Source organism: Bufo gargarizans, chromosome 11, assembly GCF_014858855.1.
Source record: "Bufo gargarizans isolate SCDJY-AF-19 chromosome 11, ASM1485885v1, whole genome shotgun sequence".
NCBI lineage: Eukaryota > Metazoa > Chordata > Amphibia > Anura > Bufonidae > Bufo > Bufo gargarizans.
The window spans coordinates 29627587-29645182 of NC_058090.1; the positions used below are offsets into that span (position 1 = coordinate 29627587).

The window sequence follows — 17596 nt, forward strand, 5'->3', positions numbered from 1 at the left end:
ACTGTAAGGTCCGACACATGCCTCATCTGAACACGGACAGTTTTAATACCCAGTGATGTCAATGTGGGGCAAGGAGGGCCGGGGAAACCAGTGAGGTTGCCCAAAAATTGCATATCCAATTCAGGAAAAATTTGGGCATATTTATAAACACAGTTATTTCTGCTTGTGTTTTTTTTTTTGCCGCTTCCCATTAATTTCTATTGGAGATTCAGCACAGATTCCGCGCCAAGATGCTGCTCTGTTTTCCACGTAGAAAAAAATAAAGCACTGCTTCCCATTGAAATAAGTGGGAGGCAGGATGCCACCATGGATGCCACAGAGGCTGTTTGGAGGTGTTTTTGGTGATGATTCTGGCTGGAAAACAAGCCAAAATCAAGAGATATGCCCCCAATGTCCAAGATGGGAAAACCCCTTTAATGCCAAGGCAGCATTAGTAATGTCAAAGTAATTGTGACATACATGGCTATGGATAAATGTATGGCTGCTAGCGGTGACAAACGGCCTCTTTAAGAACAGACTGCAGTGTGCGGCGTATGGCTGCCGGTATGTATACACACACACCACCTGGGGTAATATGATCCTCTATATTCATCTCTCCTGAGGCCATTTTGAGAAATGAAATTATCAAAAAATCTTAATTTTTGGAAAAGCTATTTTCGGAAAATTCTGGTCAAATTCCAATTGACTTTGATGACTAACTGGTTCATCTTGACTTTTGATGGTACAGTATATTGACGCCCCAAGTTGTAATAATTATGGGATTTACTGTTTTCTGCATCCTCTTGATAAGGCCTCATGCACAGAGAATATAGGTGCGGTCTGTGTTGCTCCTGCATTTTTTAGCAGACAACTATAGCACATGTTCTATGAACTGACATACGGATGTAGAAGACACATGGATGATCCTTGTGCTTTCCGCATCCATTTACCCAAAATGCGGACCACAGACCCATTGAAAACAAATAAAATGGGTCAGCAATTAAAATGCGGAGCGCAAAATGAATACGGTCGTGTGCATGGGGCTTTAATGTGTTGCTTCGATAGCAATGCAAAGCTATTCATTACTAATAATATATCTGTGTAGTGCAAGCACGCAACGTTTTCTACCTTCAATTGCCACCATTTTTCCATATCTGACCCACAGTCATCCCCTATCAGAAAAGGGGGTGTCTTTGAGACTCCTCCTTCCTATAAAGGGGTTGTCCCACCATAACAACTTACCAGCTCTCTCCAAGATAGGCGAAAACTATGTGATCGGTGGCGGTTTGACCCCTGGGAACGGGGATCCACAAATCCCCAGGTGCACAGAAAGATGGGCGTGCAAATGCGCTGCAGCTTCATTCAGCCCTGTGGGCAGAGAGAAGCCGAGTACAGAGCTCAGCAATCTCCAGCAGTCGAATGCACAAGGGAGAACGACCCTTCATTCACTCTGAGGACTCGAGGACCCCCACCCCATCGTTCAGACCCCCTACCTATCCTGTGTGTAGGTGATAGGTTGTTATAACAGGATAACCCCTTAAAGGGGCTGTGTCACAAAACATTTTATATTTTTCAAACCAGCACCTGGATCTGAATACTTTTGTAATTGCATGTAATTAAAAATTAAGTATAGCCAGTGAGCTATTCAATAAAATGTATCTGTATAGCGCCACCTGCTGTTTGTTCTTTTCCTTATTTATTTTTTTGTCCATCTCACTGAGCTGGTCGCACACGCTCAGTTTAAATCTTCAATTGCCACCAGTCATATGTTGTGTTAGAAGCTGTGACAGTTACAAGGAGAGAGCTGCAGCAGAAAGGACATGCCCTCTGTGCTGCCAAGCTGAAAATAATCCAGAACAGCATTTGAAGCAATGAATGGGGAGATCTCTGGATCCATGTGAGGTGCAGGGCTGGTTCTAGCTTTGTTAGCAAGAGATTCTCATGGACTATATGATGGCTGATTTTAATTTTTTACATTAATCACGGCATAACCGGTTTAATTTTATTTGTTTATTTATTTATTTTATTTATTTATTTATATTTGTTAAAGGCTTCAGGTTCCATTCACACCATGTATCACGTACAGTAAAGTCTACGGCAGACATTTACTTCTCAGTAACATCTGGAGCGCGATTTCCCTGCCGTATTTATCGTCTCTATAGTACTTTATCACTTACTTACGCTTTTCTTATCTTTTTCTCTTAAGGGAGGAAACAATGCAGGACACACTGTTGTGGTAGAAGGTAAAGAGTACGATTTCCATCTCTTTCCAAGCGGCATCATTAATCCTAAAGCGATTTCCTTCATCGGTAAGTACGCTGCTGTACTGTATGAGGAGACTCGGATCTAATGAGAATGAAAGTTATTTCTTAAGCAGATATTTTTCATTGTACGCAAAAAATCTGGAAACAGCACCAGTATAGTTTCCCGGTTAAATGCTCATGGTAAAGCGCTGCCCTATATAAATGCGTATAATAAATTGTAGGAGATATTTTCTAGAGACCATGTGCAGAGGGATTCACGTATCTGTATGGGGAAGATGAGTTGTTGGTAGGCGTCCAGTGACTGGTGTCCAGTGACACCTAGTGGTCAAGTGATGAAAATCACTATTTGTACCATCGAATCAAAATCCCAAAGACCAGGGCAGTACTAACATTTCAAATCCAAAATTGCAAAATACAGAGACACACCCCTTTTAATGCAAGTAAGCATAAACTCCGCCCATTTGAAATACAATTTACAATCAGAACGTTCGATAAGTATAATGGACAAGGTCTATATAGCTGGAGTTAGTGTGCATTGGGGCGGTTTTATAGAAAATAAGAACCTGTGTGACAAGCAGAGTTGCTCCCGGCCAAAGGACCCCCTTTCCCCGTTAATCATAGGCCTCATGCACACGACCGTTTTTCGGGTCCGCATCCGAGCCGCAGTTTTTGTGGCCGCGCCACACTCACCTTTTGTATGGACTGCGTGAGCGGGGAAAAGTTGCAGGTTGTGGCGCAACGAACCTTTGTGCTGCAATCTGTGCCAGAAATACGCCTAATATAGATATTTCTATTAGTATAAATAACACCCATAGTGTATGACTGGGGTATCTAGTGCCCTCCAGTAAAATTCATTCTGGGGACCCAATGTATAGCATCATGCATATAGTATCCGCTCACATTGCAGCAGCAACAAGATGATACACTATGTATAGGGTTAATATACATATACAGACGTGGACAAAATTGTTGGTACCCTTTGGTCAATGAAAGAAAAAGTCACAATGGTCACAGAAATAACTTTAATCTGACAAAAGTAATAATAAATTAAAATTCTATAAATGTTAACCAATGAAAGTCAGACATTGTTTTTCAACCATGCTTCAACAGAATTATGTAAAAAAATAAACTCATGAAACAGGCATGGACAAAAATGATGGTACCCCTAACTTAATATTTTGTTGCGCAACCTTTTGAGGCAATCACTGCAATCAAACGCTTCCTGTAACTGTCAATGAGACATCTGCACCTCTCAGCAGGTATTTTGGCCCACTCCTCATGAGCAAACTGCTCCAGTTGTGTCCGGTTTGAAGGGTGCCTTTTCCAGACTGCATGTTTCAGCTCCTTCCAAAGATGCTCAATAGGATTGAGGTCAGGGCTCATAGAAGGCCACTTTAGAATAGTCCAATTTTTTCCTCTTAGCCATTCTTGGGTGTTTTTAGCGGTGTGTTTTGGGTCATTGTCCTGTTGCAAGACCCATGACCTGCGACTGAGACCAAGCTTTCTGACACTGGCTAGTACATTTCTCTCTAGAATTCCTTGATAGTCTTGAGATTTCATTGTACCCTGCACAGATTCAAGACACCCTGTGCCAGACGCAGCAAAGCAGCCCCAGAACATAACAGAGCCTCCTCCATGTTTCACAGTAGGGACAGTGTTCTTTTCTTGATATGCTTCATTTTTTCGTCTGTGAACATACAGCTGATGTGCCTTGGCAAAAACTTCGATTTTTGTCTCATCTGTCCACAGGACATTCTCCCAGAAGCTTTGTGGCTTGTCAACATGTAGTTTGGCATATTCCAGTCTTGCTTTTTTATGATTCGTTTTCAACAATGGTGTCCTCCTTGGTCGTCTCCCATGTAGTCCACTTTGGCTCAAACAACGACGGATGGTGCGATCTGACACTGATGTTCCTTGAGCATGAAGTTCACCTTGAATCTCTTTAGAAGTCTTTCTAGGCTCTTTTGTTACCATTCGGATTATCCGTCTCTTAGATTTGTCATCAATTTTCCTCCTGCGGCCACGTCCAGGGAGGTTGGCTACAGTCCCATGGATCTTAAACTTATGAATAATATGTGCAACTGTACTCACAGGAACATCTAGTTGCTTGGAGATGGTCTTATAGCCTTTACCTTTAACATGCTTGTCTATAATTTTCTTTCTGATCTCTTGAGACAGCTCTTTCCTTTGCTTCCTCTGGTCCATGTCGAGTGTGGTACACACCATATCACCAAACAACACAGTGATTACCTGGAGCCATATATATAGGCCCAATGGCTGATTACAAGGTTGTAGACACCTGTGATGCTAATTAGTGGACACACCTTGAATTAACATGTCCCTTTGGTCACATTATGTTCTGTGTTTTCTAGGGGTACCATCATTTTTGTCCATGCCTGTTTCATGAGTTTATTTTTTTACATAATTCTGTTGAAGCATGGTTGAAAAACAATGTCTGACTTTCATTGGTTAACATTTATAGAATTTTAATTTATTATTACTTTTGTCAGATTAAAGTTATTTCTGTGACCATTGTGACTTTTTCTTTCATTGACCAAAGGGTACCAACAATTTTGTCCACGTCTGTATATATATATATATATATATGTGTGTGTGTGTGATATGTATAGGGGTGATATATATATAAAGGAGTGATATGTGTAGGGCTAATATATATATATATAGGGGTGATATGTGTAGGGGTAACATATGTATATACTGGTAATATGTATAGGGGTGGTATATACTGTATATATATAATATATACAGTCAGGTCCATATATATTGGGGCATTGACACAATTCTAACATTTTTAGCTCTATACACCACCACAATGGACTTGAAATGAAACAAATTTAACTGCAGACTGTCAGCTTTAATTTGAGGGTATTTACATCTAAATCAGGTGAACGGTGCAGGAATTACAACAGTTTGCATATGTGCCTCCCACTTGTTACGGGACCAAAAGTAATGGGACAATTGTCTTCTCAGCTGTTCCATGGCCAGGTATGTGTTATTACCTCATTATCCAAATTACAATGAGAAGATAAAAGGTCCAGAGTTTGTTTCCAGTCTGCTTTTTGCATTTGGAATCTGTTGCTGTCAACTCTCAAGATGAGATCCAAAGAGCGGTCACTATCAGTGAAGCCATCATTAGGCTGATAAAAATACAACAAACCCATCAGAGAGATAGCAAAAACATTAGGCGCGGCCAAAACAACTGCTTGGAACATTCTTAAAAAGAAGGAACGCATCGGTGAGCTCAGCAACACCAAAAGACCCGAAGACCACGGAAAACAACTGTGGTGGATGACCGAAGAATTCTTTCCCTGGTAAAGAAAACGCCCTTCACAACATTTGGCCAGATCAAGAAGACTCTCCAGCAGGTAGGTGTATGTGTGTCAAAGTCAACAATAAAGAGAAGACTTCACCAGAGTGAATACAGAGGGTTCACCACAAGATGTAAACCATTGGTGAGCCTCAAAAACAGGAAGGCCAGACTACAGTTTGCCAAACGACACCTAAAAAAGCCTTCACAGTTCTGGAACAACATCCTATGGACAGATAAGACCAAGATCAACTTGTACCAGAGTGATGGGAAGAGAAGAGTATGGAGAAGGAAAGGAACTGCTCATGATCCTAAGCATACCACCTCATCAGTGAAGCATGGTGGTGGTAGTGTCATGGCGTGGGCATGTATGGCTGCCAATGGAACTGGTTCTCTTGTATTTATTGATGATGTGACTGCTGACAAAATCAGCAGGATGAATTCTGAAGAGTTTCGGGCAATATTATCTGCTCATATTCAGCCAAATGCTTCAGACTCATTGGACGGCGCTTCACAGTGCAGATGGACAATGACCCAAAGCATACTGCAAAAGCAACCAAAGAGTTTTTTAAGGGAAAGAAGTGGAATGTTATGCAATGGCCGAGTCAATCACCTGACCTGAATCCGATTGAGCTGCATTTCACTTGCTGAAGACAAAACTGAAGGGAAAATGCCCCAAGAACAAGCAGGAACTGAAGACAGTTGCAGTAGAGGCCTGGCAGAGCATCACCTAGGGATGAAACCCAGCGTCTGGTGATGTCTATGCGTTCCAGACTTCAGGCTGTAATTGACTGCAAAGGATTTGCAACCAAGTATTAAAAAGTGAAAGTTTGATTTATGATTATTATTCTGTCCCATTACTTTTGGTCCCTTAACAAGTGGGAGGCACATATGCAAACTGCTGTAATTCCTGCACCGTTCACCTGATTTGGGTGTAAATGCCCTCAAATTAAAGCTGTCAGTCTGCAGGTAAAGCACATCTTGTTCGTTTTATTTCAAATCCATTGTGGTGGAGTATAGAGCCAAAAATGTTAGAATTGTGTCGATGTCCCAATATTTATGGACCTGACTGTATATAGGGGTCATAAATAAAGGGTTGATATGTATAGGGGTGATATATATATATACATACATATATATATGGGGTAATATATATGGATAATAATATATAGGCGTAATATATATATACAGTATATGTGGGTGATATATATATATAGGGGTAATAATATATAGGGGTCCCTGGGTAGAGAGGACGCTACTGCGCCTGTCTCTATACCTAGACGTCACCTGCTGGCTCTATAATAATAAACTGTTCAGTTTGTTAATGGCCCACCCTGTTGAGGGGCCGACCAGTGGATTTACCTGTTCCCCTGCGCTCCAGTCCGAACCTAACATAGAAGGCAGTAGGTAGGTACTGTAGGTGGCCTCAATACCACTAAACACTCATGTGCAGATCTGCTCTGACACCACGCTTTCAGCCGGTCATTCCTGCCTCAGGCCGTTGCTGTAAACTTTCCATGGTTCCAGTCAGTTGCAGAGTTTTACGCTCTGTCAAACAATCAGGAATAAAGCCGCCACATTCCCCGTTAATTCATCCGGAAAATATTTGCACGCCATAAAAACAAAATATAATAAGCTGAATATATGAAGAGCCGTAAAAATAGCAATAATAAATCGGTAGTTTTGTAGGCTTTATGCGGAAGCTAAGGTATGAGAATAGATCAGGCGTGCCCCGGCGAGCCTTGTATGCGCTATCATTACTATTACTCTTGTACTGGCTGTTTACTTAATGGGGTTTTATGGCAAAAAGCAGGGAGTTTATCTTGAGGCAGTAGGAGATCTATAAAAACGCTCTTTTAAAAATTCCCTCACTGCTCGTATATTCTTGTTTAGCGATGACAAATGGAGCGGCAGCATATTTCCCCTGTGCGATATTAATATTGCGCTTTTCCTCCTATCGGGCAGGAGTCGGTTTATGTACTTTTGTAATCTACGTCCCTTATGGGAATTGATGTGCGGCTCTATCCGGAGTAAATGTATTACTGGAATATCTGAAGTCGACTCTGCAGTCCATATATTTCAGCCGCTGCGGAGTGTAATGCTGCTATATGGCGGCGTCATTGTGCTTCTCAGTGATACAGATTTTTTTTTCTCCGTGGTCTTATGTTATCCTTGTGCATCCCTACAGGTAATGGCGTCGTCATACATCTGCCAGGACTGTTTGAGGAGGCGGAAAAAAACGAAAAGAAAGGTAAAAGTCATGGCTGTAAAATATACCGCCGGCCGAAAAGACTGGGTTCAAGGTGTAAAAAAGAGATAAAATCCTACAATACTGATGGAACATAATACCTTACTGTGCCTATGGATGGCATAGAAAGGGGTCCCCCGAGCACCAGAGGATTCTCCAGTGGGCCATAGCTATTACAACATTGGACCCCTAGTAAAACAGGGTCCCTTAAGGTCCTATAAACACAGAGGGTGGGCCCTCAGAATCATTTCCTCTGGTGAACCCAATAGACTTCAGTCCGACGCTGCCCCCCGAAAATATACAACTAACAGAATTGCTCTGGGTCTTGTGGACCTGGCTGACGCTTATCTGAATGTTTGGTATGCAATACTACATTTCACCTCTAGTGGCCGCTGCAGGAGAAACGTATAGCATGGGGTTACGGTAGCTGAGCCACTGTTAAAGGGGTTGTAAAAAATGAAAATCAGCCATCCTACAGTACATGACGATCTCTTTCTAACAAAGCTAGAACCAGCCCTGTACCTCACATGGATCCAGAGATCTCCACATTCACTGCGCCAAACGCTTTGCTAGACTATCTGCGGCTTGGCAGCACAGGGGGCATGTTCTTTCTGAAGATATGGCTGGTGGTAGTTGAAGATTTCAACTGAGCATGTGCGACCAGATCAGTGAGACGGTCAGAAAATAAGGAAAAGAACAAACAGCAGGTGGCGCTATACAGATACAATTTATTGAATAGCTCAGTGGCTATAGTACATTTTTTATTACATGCAATTACAAAAGTATTCAGATCCAGATGCTGGAATTTTCCATCAGGGTATTATTACATATTTATTATATTATTTTCTGGTGCTCTTTACATTAAGAGAGGTTACACTATATGCAGTGTGTACAGCCCCTTTCATGTCTATACGGTTTTTACACTTCTGATGTCCGTTTTTCCCATGTTACTACGTGCACTATGGTTAAACTGTAAATTATTTACAGGTTTAAAAGACTGGGAGGACAGACTGATCATATCTGACCGAGCTCACATCGGTAAGCGCCGGGAGAACACAACACGGACATAAATCAACACATATAACCTACGTGTGTCTCAGTGACGTCCTCATGTTTGTCCCCCGCACAGTGTGTGACTTCCACCAGGCAGTCGACGGCCTCCAAGAAGTCCAGAGACAAGCTCAAGACGGGAAAAAGTAATTATATTGCAATGTCTTTTCTTATAGCTTAAAACAGTCATTATAAGAAGTAATAGCGGATGTGATGTCAGCCAAAAATGGAGGAGACACAAGACCCTTCCTGTAATGTCAGATTCTCCGTACAATGTTAGGGGTTATTCACATGTCTGTATTAAAGGGGCTGTCCGGGCATTTTACTATTGACGACCTATCCTCAGGATATCCACCCGGCAGCCCCCGCCGATCAGCCATACGGGGAGACAGCACGTGCGCACTGTGCAAGCTGATCCGGCACCCCCTGAGGATAGGTCATCACTAGTAAAAGGCTCGGACAGCCCCATATTGCGGCTGCTACACACAGACACAGTGTTGGCTACCTCCTCCACCGCTTCTACCTACACCGCCACATCCACCGCCTCCTCAACCTCCTACTCCACTTTGACCTTCGCCACCTAGTTCAAGATTATTATATATTTTTTTTTTTCTATTCTATGTTATTTTATGTCATTTCCGTATCCACATTTGTTTACAGGGCAATTGTCCTGCTCTTACCCCCATTTTACTTTCATTTGCAGCCCTCTAGCCCGTACTATGTCTTTTTTACAGGCATTTTTGTGCCCTAAAGTGCGGGTCCCCAATGGGTTCGGGGTCAAGTTCGAGTCCCGAACCCGAACTTTGAGCCAAAGTTCGTCCGAACCCGGTGAACCCAAACTTCAACGACCCCTCTTTAGTAACTATAGCCTGTAATATTATTACACTCCAGAAATACATCCAGGCCCCTCTTGGACTCTTTTAGTGACTCCACCATCACCACCTCCTCAGGCAGAGAGCTCCGTAGTCTCACTGCTCTTACAATATTAGACACTTCATACAATATAACACATTCCATTAAATATGACATTATATAAAATATGACGCTCCATACAATATACATAGTCAAGTCACATTATTATGACTAGAGATGTTATGAAATTCGTTCACACTTCTTTGGTGGTAAAAGCAGAATTGCCTTATGGACTCTCCTGCATAAAGGAAACAGGACGGGTCCGTTTTGCAGCCCATAGACTTCTATTATGACGGAATAAATAACGGAATGTCTCTAAAGGCATTCCATTATGCATTCTATCATAGAATTGCGTTATAGTCCGTAGTAACGGAATCCATAACGCAATTCTACTTTTACCAACGAAGCGTGAACGAATTTCCAAATATGAAATTTGCTCATCTCTAATTATGACCATCAGCTAATATCCAGAGTAACGGCCGTGTGCAGCACGTACAGCAGCTACACAGGCTGGGGATGACTCCATAAGGTTCTGGTGGGTTGTCACAGGTTTCTGTAGCCATGTTGACTGCAGTGCAGCTGCTGGAGGGTACGTGGGGAAGAATCCATAAAGAGAACACAACCATTGAGGTGGACCAAGGATGGTCAATTGAGTTCAGATCTGGGGGCCAGAGTAGAACTTGGATTTCTTGGTCATGCTCTTCCAACCAATGTCAGACATTTCTAGCTCTGTGACATGTCGCATTGTCTTGCTGGAAGATCCCATCCAACCCAGGGAAGACAATCAGCATGTATGGGTGGACATGATCTGCAAGGATGGATTCATACCCAAGTTGGTTAAGATTGCCTTCCACATGGATGAATGGCCCCGAGAATGCCACAAAAACCTTCCCCAGATCATAACGCTGCCTCCACCAGCTTGTGATCTTCCAGCAATGGTTGCAGGGTGTTTGTTCTCTGATGTTTCTCACCTGACACACCCACGTCCATCCATTCGATGAAGCAAAAAAATGTGATTCATCGGAGAAGTCAACCCTTTGTCAATCAGCGGAGGTCCAATTCCAATACTGCCGAGAAAACTGAAGCCTTTTCTTCTGATGCAACTTTGTTAGCAGAGGTGCAGTAACCATCTGTCTCTTTTGGAGCCCCATGGGCATTAGGGTTCACTGAACTGTTGTCTGGTAGCCCCTCCTGGATCCTGGACAGCTACAGGGATCCTAACATCAAACGTTGTATTTTGTAGGTTCAAAAACCTGGCACATCAGTTTCAGTCAATGTTCCCGACTTTGGAGGTCGATATAGAAGGACAGCTGAAGATATGCTGCTGGCCATAACACAGGAGGTCCATTAGTGTTGAGAGAATCGATTCAAATTTTAGGGAAAATTCAATTTGCCACGAAGCTGAATTTCCTTGTGCTTCGTGGTAGCAAATCAATTTTCCCTGAAATGGCTGTAAAAAATTAGTCAAAATCATAGTTACCTCATTCATTTGATCGAAAGAGACGGCCGCCTCCATCTTGATTGAAGATTCGCATGTGAAATCCTGTGCGAGGTGACGTATGACGCGTTGGATCTTCAATCAAGATGGCGGCAACCGGCTCTTCGCCATCAAATGGATGAGTATGATTTATATTTATTTTACACTTTAATATTAATGTCAGATGCCGCAATCAGCTATGATTGCGGCATCTGAGGGTTCAATGATGGGCGGCAATTTTTTGGTGTAAATGTCGGCAAAGGAGCCAAATCAAATTTTGACATTCTTCGCTCATCTCTAATGTCCGTCACGCCAGGGTTTGCACCATCTTGCCTTTGCTGTAACCGATAAGTCCAGTGTGTTAATATCTTCTAATTCTCGCATCCTTTTCTTCTTAGCATAGGCACTACGAAGAAAGGCATCGGACCAACATACTCATCAAAAGCGTCACGTACGGGTCTCCGAGTTTGCGACCTGCTTTCAGATTTCGATGAGTTTTCATCCAGGTCCGGTATAACCTTTTATTTTCTCGTTATTTTTTTCATTGTGATTTTCGAACACAAAAAGCCATTGCATGGCAAAGCCACATATCCATTCACCAAGGCTAGGCTTGATGGGCCGCCATGTAGTGGTCGTGACAAGTTACTGCAGCATATTCTTAGATATATGTAAAAGCTTACTGACAACCAATGCACTTCCGTTATACGTCCACTAAGAGTTGTCACCCATCTTTCCTAGAGTACTGTGTAGTAGATCTATCTAGTTATCATATGTAATGGTATGTGACCAGGATATGTATCCATGCATAACTAGTGGAGGCATAACCAGAAGCTCCTGGGCCCAAAGCGAAATCTGTAGCAGCCCCCTCCCCACATGGGCCCTTTATAATAATCGTAGTGAGGACTCTGGACCCCTCAAACACACCTTCTGCACCCCATATATCTACGCCTCTGACAATTCTGAATTCTAACAGAGCAGGTTGATCACAATTATAGGGTCTCTACCGGCAGCCATATTGATTAGCACTCAGTCTTCCCAGGGCAGAAATGATACAGGGATCCTAATGTCAAACGTTGTATTTTGTAGGTTCAAAATCCTGGCACATCAGCATCAGTCAATGTTTCCAACTCTGGAAGTCGATATAGAAGGACAGCTGAAGAAACTGAAGGTAAGGGTCATCTCCCGTGAGACCATTTGTGGAAGACAAGCCGGGAGGGAAAGTGACGTCTCCGCAATCCAACTACCAATAATCATCCCACAAATAGAGGAAGGTTTATAAATTATAATACAGCAGCCTAGAATAGTCCGATATCACACTTCCAAATCTCTCTAATGTTACAGATGTATGCCGAGAAGATACGGCCAATGGTCCGAGATGGTGTATACTTCATGTATGAAGCTCTTCACAGCTCCTCAAAGAAGATTTTGGTGGAGGGAGCTAATGCTGCACTACTTGACATTGACTTTGGTTGGTAAAAAAAATCCAAATTATGTAGATAGATAGATAGATAGATGGATAGATGGAAAGATATTAGAGAGATGGAAAGATAGATAGATAGATAGATAGATAGTGTGGGGATTCGCTCTGGTAGACAGGCTAGCGGACGCAGTACAGAGGCAAGCACAAAGTCTTTAACTTAAACAGTTCAGTGTTTTATTCACACTTAATTAAAAACAAAAAGTGACATTTTGCAGTCTAGGTGTTTGTTCACACCATGAAAAGTCCACAGAACAAAATACCTTCACCTGGTTTGCAGTCTCTCCACCTGTGGTCCACAGAAGGCTTTAGGGCCCTGTTTCTCAGCATGCGGCTCCCAACCCTTTTGCACGGCACAAGTTTTCAGATCCCAAAACACACAGGGACTGACAGCGCTCCACTGTCAGAGAGGAGTAATCCACACACAGCTGAGACTGCTGGCTGGGTTTGATATAGGCCAGTAAAGACCCGGCCTGGAGCGTGGGGAGCAGCCACCCACCCAGCACTTTGACTACTCCCAGTAAGAGCCGGCCCGGATCAGCTTACAGCCATACTAACAGCAAACAGTGTCAATCAGCACTAGCTGCCGCTGACCCCTAAAAAAATACCGGCTCTTACTTCACCGAGGCCAGGAACCTCGGTGACACATACCTTCCATCAAAGACGGACCCTTGTGCCTTACTACAATAGATAGACAGATACAATTTGTATTAATCCTGCTCTGCAGCCTGTATTATACTCCAAAGCTTCACTCACAATTCTGTATACTTCAGAGCTAAAATCTTGAAACATTCCTCTCTGGCTACACACAGTTTACTGAGGTGATCTGCGTTCTCAAAAGCGTCATAGTCAGTTACACATTTACAGTAAACGAGATATTCCACGATCTCACATGAGCTCAGCTAAGCTTGCTGACTGTTTCCGATAGTAACTCCAGACCAGTACAATGTGAGTAATGCACTTACAAAGTCACTCCGTCTATCCTGGTCGTGCTCTATCTGCGGAGGGTCACTGGAGTGTGACAGAGAGAACGCGGCTAATAACACAGTCGGCTAATATAATAATTACACAACGATGATTGAACGTCTCCGTTTAATGACTAGACTGCGGTTCTCCAGTAATTAGCTTGTGAGTTGCCAATATTATAAAGTATCAGGACTGTAATTAACTTATTCTTTTATTCCGTAATTTCAGGCGTCACCCAGACTCATTGTCACCGCAGACGTCGCTGATTAAATGCATGCAACGCAAATCTGGTTCAGTTCATTTACGGATGTGATTCATAGACGACAAATGTTCACAAACGATACAGTAGTTACAAAGAAAACACTTTCTGTCCCCAAACTTTTAACCCTTTCAATCCCGGGCCAGTTTTCACCTTCCTGCCCAGGCCATTTTTTTTGCAAATCTGACCTGTGTCGCTTTATGTGGTGATAACTTTGGAATGCTTTTACTTATCCAGGCCATTCTGAGATTATTATTTTATTTTCGTCACATATTGTACTTTATGACAGTGGTAAAATTGAGTAAAAAAATTTCATTTTGTTTATTTATAAAAAAATACAAAATTTGCCAAAAATTAGCAAATTTCAATTTCTCTACTTTTATAATACATAGTATTACCTCCAAAAATAGTTATTACTTTACATTCCCCATATGTCTACTTCATGTTTGGATCATTTTGGGAATGCCATTTTATTTTTCCCGGGTGTCGGACCCCCGCCGATCAGATGCTGATGATCTATCCAGAGGATAGATCATCAGTTTAAACAAACCACAGAACCTCTTTAATTTTTTTTGTAAAAAGGCTTACAGGAAGGCAGCCATGATGCCTAACGAAGGCATCAGGCTGCCTTCCCTGCCATCGGATCTCTGTCACAGCAGGGCGGGTACCTGATGGAAGCTCTCTCCCTCCCTCCACACAGGTTCAGGTTCCTTTTGAAGGTTTCCACAGTAGGTGAGCATCTGCTGCCCCCCTGTTGCCCCTACTTGGTGCTGCCTGAGGCAATCGCCTCACCTGGCCTCATTGGTGGTGCACCCCTGCCCTTATCAGATCCTCAGACCCCCATATCAGATCCTTAGATCAGAGTCAGACCTCCATATCAGATCCTTAGATCAGAGTCAGACCCCCATATCAGATCCTTAGATCAGAGTCAGACCCCCATATCAAATCCTTAGATCAGAGTCAGACCCCCATATCAGATCCTTAGATCAGAGTCAGACCTCCATATCAGATATCAAATAAGACCTAAAATAAATAAATTAACTTATCTTACCTCTCCTACTCCACCGGTCCTCTGCAGATCCGGCGTCCTCTCCTGCAGTCCCTGCTTGCTGGTCTTCTCCGGGCCCACGCAGCACTGTGATGCTGTACGCATCAGGACACAGCAGCGCGGCCCGGAGGAGACCAGCAAGGAGGATGAGTACATGAACAGCGCTCACAGCACTTCACTCCCGTTCCTTTTGCATACTAGTGAGCGCCTTCATGATGGAAGCGCTCACTAGTAATTGCTTTATAAGACGCACTGTGTCTTTTATAAAGTGAAATATACTGCAATTGGCAGTAGATTTCTGTCAGGAGGACCCTGTGGGCCCTCCTGGCTTACAGTCATGTGAAAAAATTAGGACACCCTTTGAAAGCATGTGGTTTTTTGTAACATTTTTAATAAAAGGTTATTTCATCTCCGTTTCAACAATACAGAGAGATTAAAGTAATCCGACTAAACAAAGAAAACTGAAGAAAAGTCTTTTCAAGATCTTCTGTAAATGTCATTCTACAAAAATGCCTATTCTAACTGAGGAAAAAGATAGGACACCCTTGCCCCTAATAGCGAGTGTTACCTCCTTTGGCTGAAATAACTGCAGTGAGACGGTTCTTGTAGCCATCTACCAGTCTTCGACATCGGTCTGAGGAAATTTTACCCCACTCCTCAATGCAGAACTTTTTCAGCTGTGAGATGTTTGAGGGGTTTCTTGCACGTCCAGCCCTTTTCAAGTCACCCCACAGCATCTCAATGGGATTCAAATCTGGACTTTGACTTGGCCATTCCAGGACTCTCCATTTCTTCTTTTTCAGCCAATCTTTGGTTGATTTACTAGTATGTTTTGGGTCATTGTCATGTTGCATGGTCCAGTTCCGCTTCAGCTTTAATTTTCTAACTGATGGTCTCACATGTTCTTCAAGCACCTTCTGATACACAGTAGAATTCATCGTGGATTCTATGATGGTGAGCTGACCAGGTCCTGCTGCAGCAAAGCAGCCCCAAACCATGACACTTCCACCTCCATGCTTCACAGTTGGTATGAGGTTCTTTTCTTGGAATGCTGTGTTTGGTTTACGCCAAACATGTCCTCTGCTGTTGTGTCCAAATAATTCAATTTTGGACTCATCTGTCCAAAGAACATTATTCCAGAAGTCCTGGTCTTTGTCAACTTTATCTCTGGCAAATGTCAGTCTGGCCTCGATGTTTCTCTTGGAAAGCAAAGGTTTCCTCCTTGCACACCTCCCATGCAAGTTAAACTTGTACAGTCTCTTTCTGATTGTAGAGGCATGTACTTCTACATCAACAGTAGCCAGAGCCTGCTGTAGTTCTCAAGATGACACTTTAGGGTTTTTGGAGACCTCTTTTAGCATCTTGCGGTCTGCTCTTGGGGTGAACTTGCTGGGGCGACCAGTCCTGGGCATGTTGGCAGTTGTTTTGAAAGCCCTCCACTTGTAGACTATCTTCCGGACAGTGGAATGGCTGATTTCAAAATCTTTTGAGATCTTTTTAAATCCCTTCCCAGACTCATAGGCTGCTACAATCTTTTTTCTGAAGTCCTCTGACAGCTCTTTTGCTCTCACCATGGTGCTCACTCTCACTTCAACAGTCAGGAGCACACCAAACTAAATGTCTGAGGTTTAAATAGGGCAAGCCTCATTCAACATGCAGAGTAACGATCTACTAATTATGTGCACCTGGTGTGATATACCTGTGTGAGATCTGAGCCAATTTAAGAGGGAATACATGTGAGGGTGTCCTATCTTTTTCCTCAGTTAGAATAGGCATTTTTGTAGAATGACATTTACAGAAGATCTGGAAAAGACTTTTCTTCAGTTTTCTTTGTTTAGTCGGATTACTTTAATCTCTCTGTATTGTTGAAACGGAGATGAAATAACCTTTTATTAAAAATGTTACAAAAAACCACATGCTTTCAAAGGGTGTCCTAATTTTTTCACATGACTGTAGGTGCCCAGTTGCAATTGCAACCACTGCGACCCCCATAACAACCTACTGGCTAGAGGGTTCCAGAGTATGTAAGATGCACGGGATAAATCTTGGAGGCAATTGTGGAAAGAGCAGATGAGAGAAGATTAGAGAAGGAGGTCTTGTGAGGATCGAAGATTGAGCGTGGGAATGTAAAGGGAGATCAGGTGACAGATCTATGGAGGGGACAGGTTGTGGACAGCCTTGTATGTCATAGTTAGTGTTTTGTACTGGATTATCTGGGCAATGAGGAGCCAATTAAGGGACTGGCAGAGAGAACAGACATGAGAGTAACGGGGGGAGAGGTGGATTAGTCGGGCGTCAGAGTTGAGGATAGATTGGAGGCGTGTGAGGGTGCTAGATGGGAGGCCACAGAGGAAGATGTTGCAGTAGTCTAGGCAGGAGATGATGAAGGCATGTACAAGCATTTTTGCACACTCTGGATTGTGCAGATCCAAAAGATAATTTTGAGTTGGAGGTGGTGGAAAGGCCTTGGATGTGCAGTTTGAAGGACTGAACAGAATCTAAGGTAACCCCTAGGCAGCGGACTTGGTTGACCAGGGAGATTGTGCAGCCTCTCATTGGCTTGTCCTTTAGGACCTCCACCCATCAGC

The 17596-nt window shown here is 43.0% G+C and overlaps 1 protein-coding gene across 1 annotated transcript in view; it reads left to right on the top strand.

Annotated features, from left to right (window-relative positions):
- The window catches only part of ADSS1 (adenylosuccinate synthase 1), a 44728-nt gene that overhangs the window by 21542 nt on the left and 5590 nt on the right, over window positions 1–17596 (top strand). The window contains exons 2-8 of the mRNA XM_044272276.1: window positions 2186–2288; window positions 7760–7822; window positions 8807–8857; window positions 8949–9015; window positions 11657–11764; window positions 12345–12426; window positions 12600–12726. Of these exons, the coding sequence (XP_044128211.1) occupies window positions 2186–2288; window positions 7760–7822; window positions 8807–8857; window positions 8949–9015; window positions 11657–11764; window positions 12345–12426; window positions 12600–12726 (601 nt within the window). The remainder of the gene's footprint in view (window positions 1–2185; window positions 2289–7759; window positions 7823–8806; window positions 8858–8948; window positions 9016–11656; window positions 11765–12344; window positions 12427–12599; window positions 12727–17596) is intronic.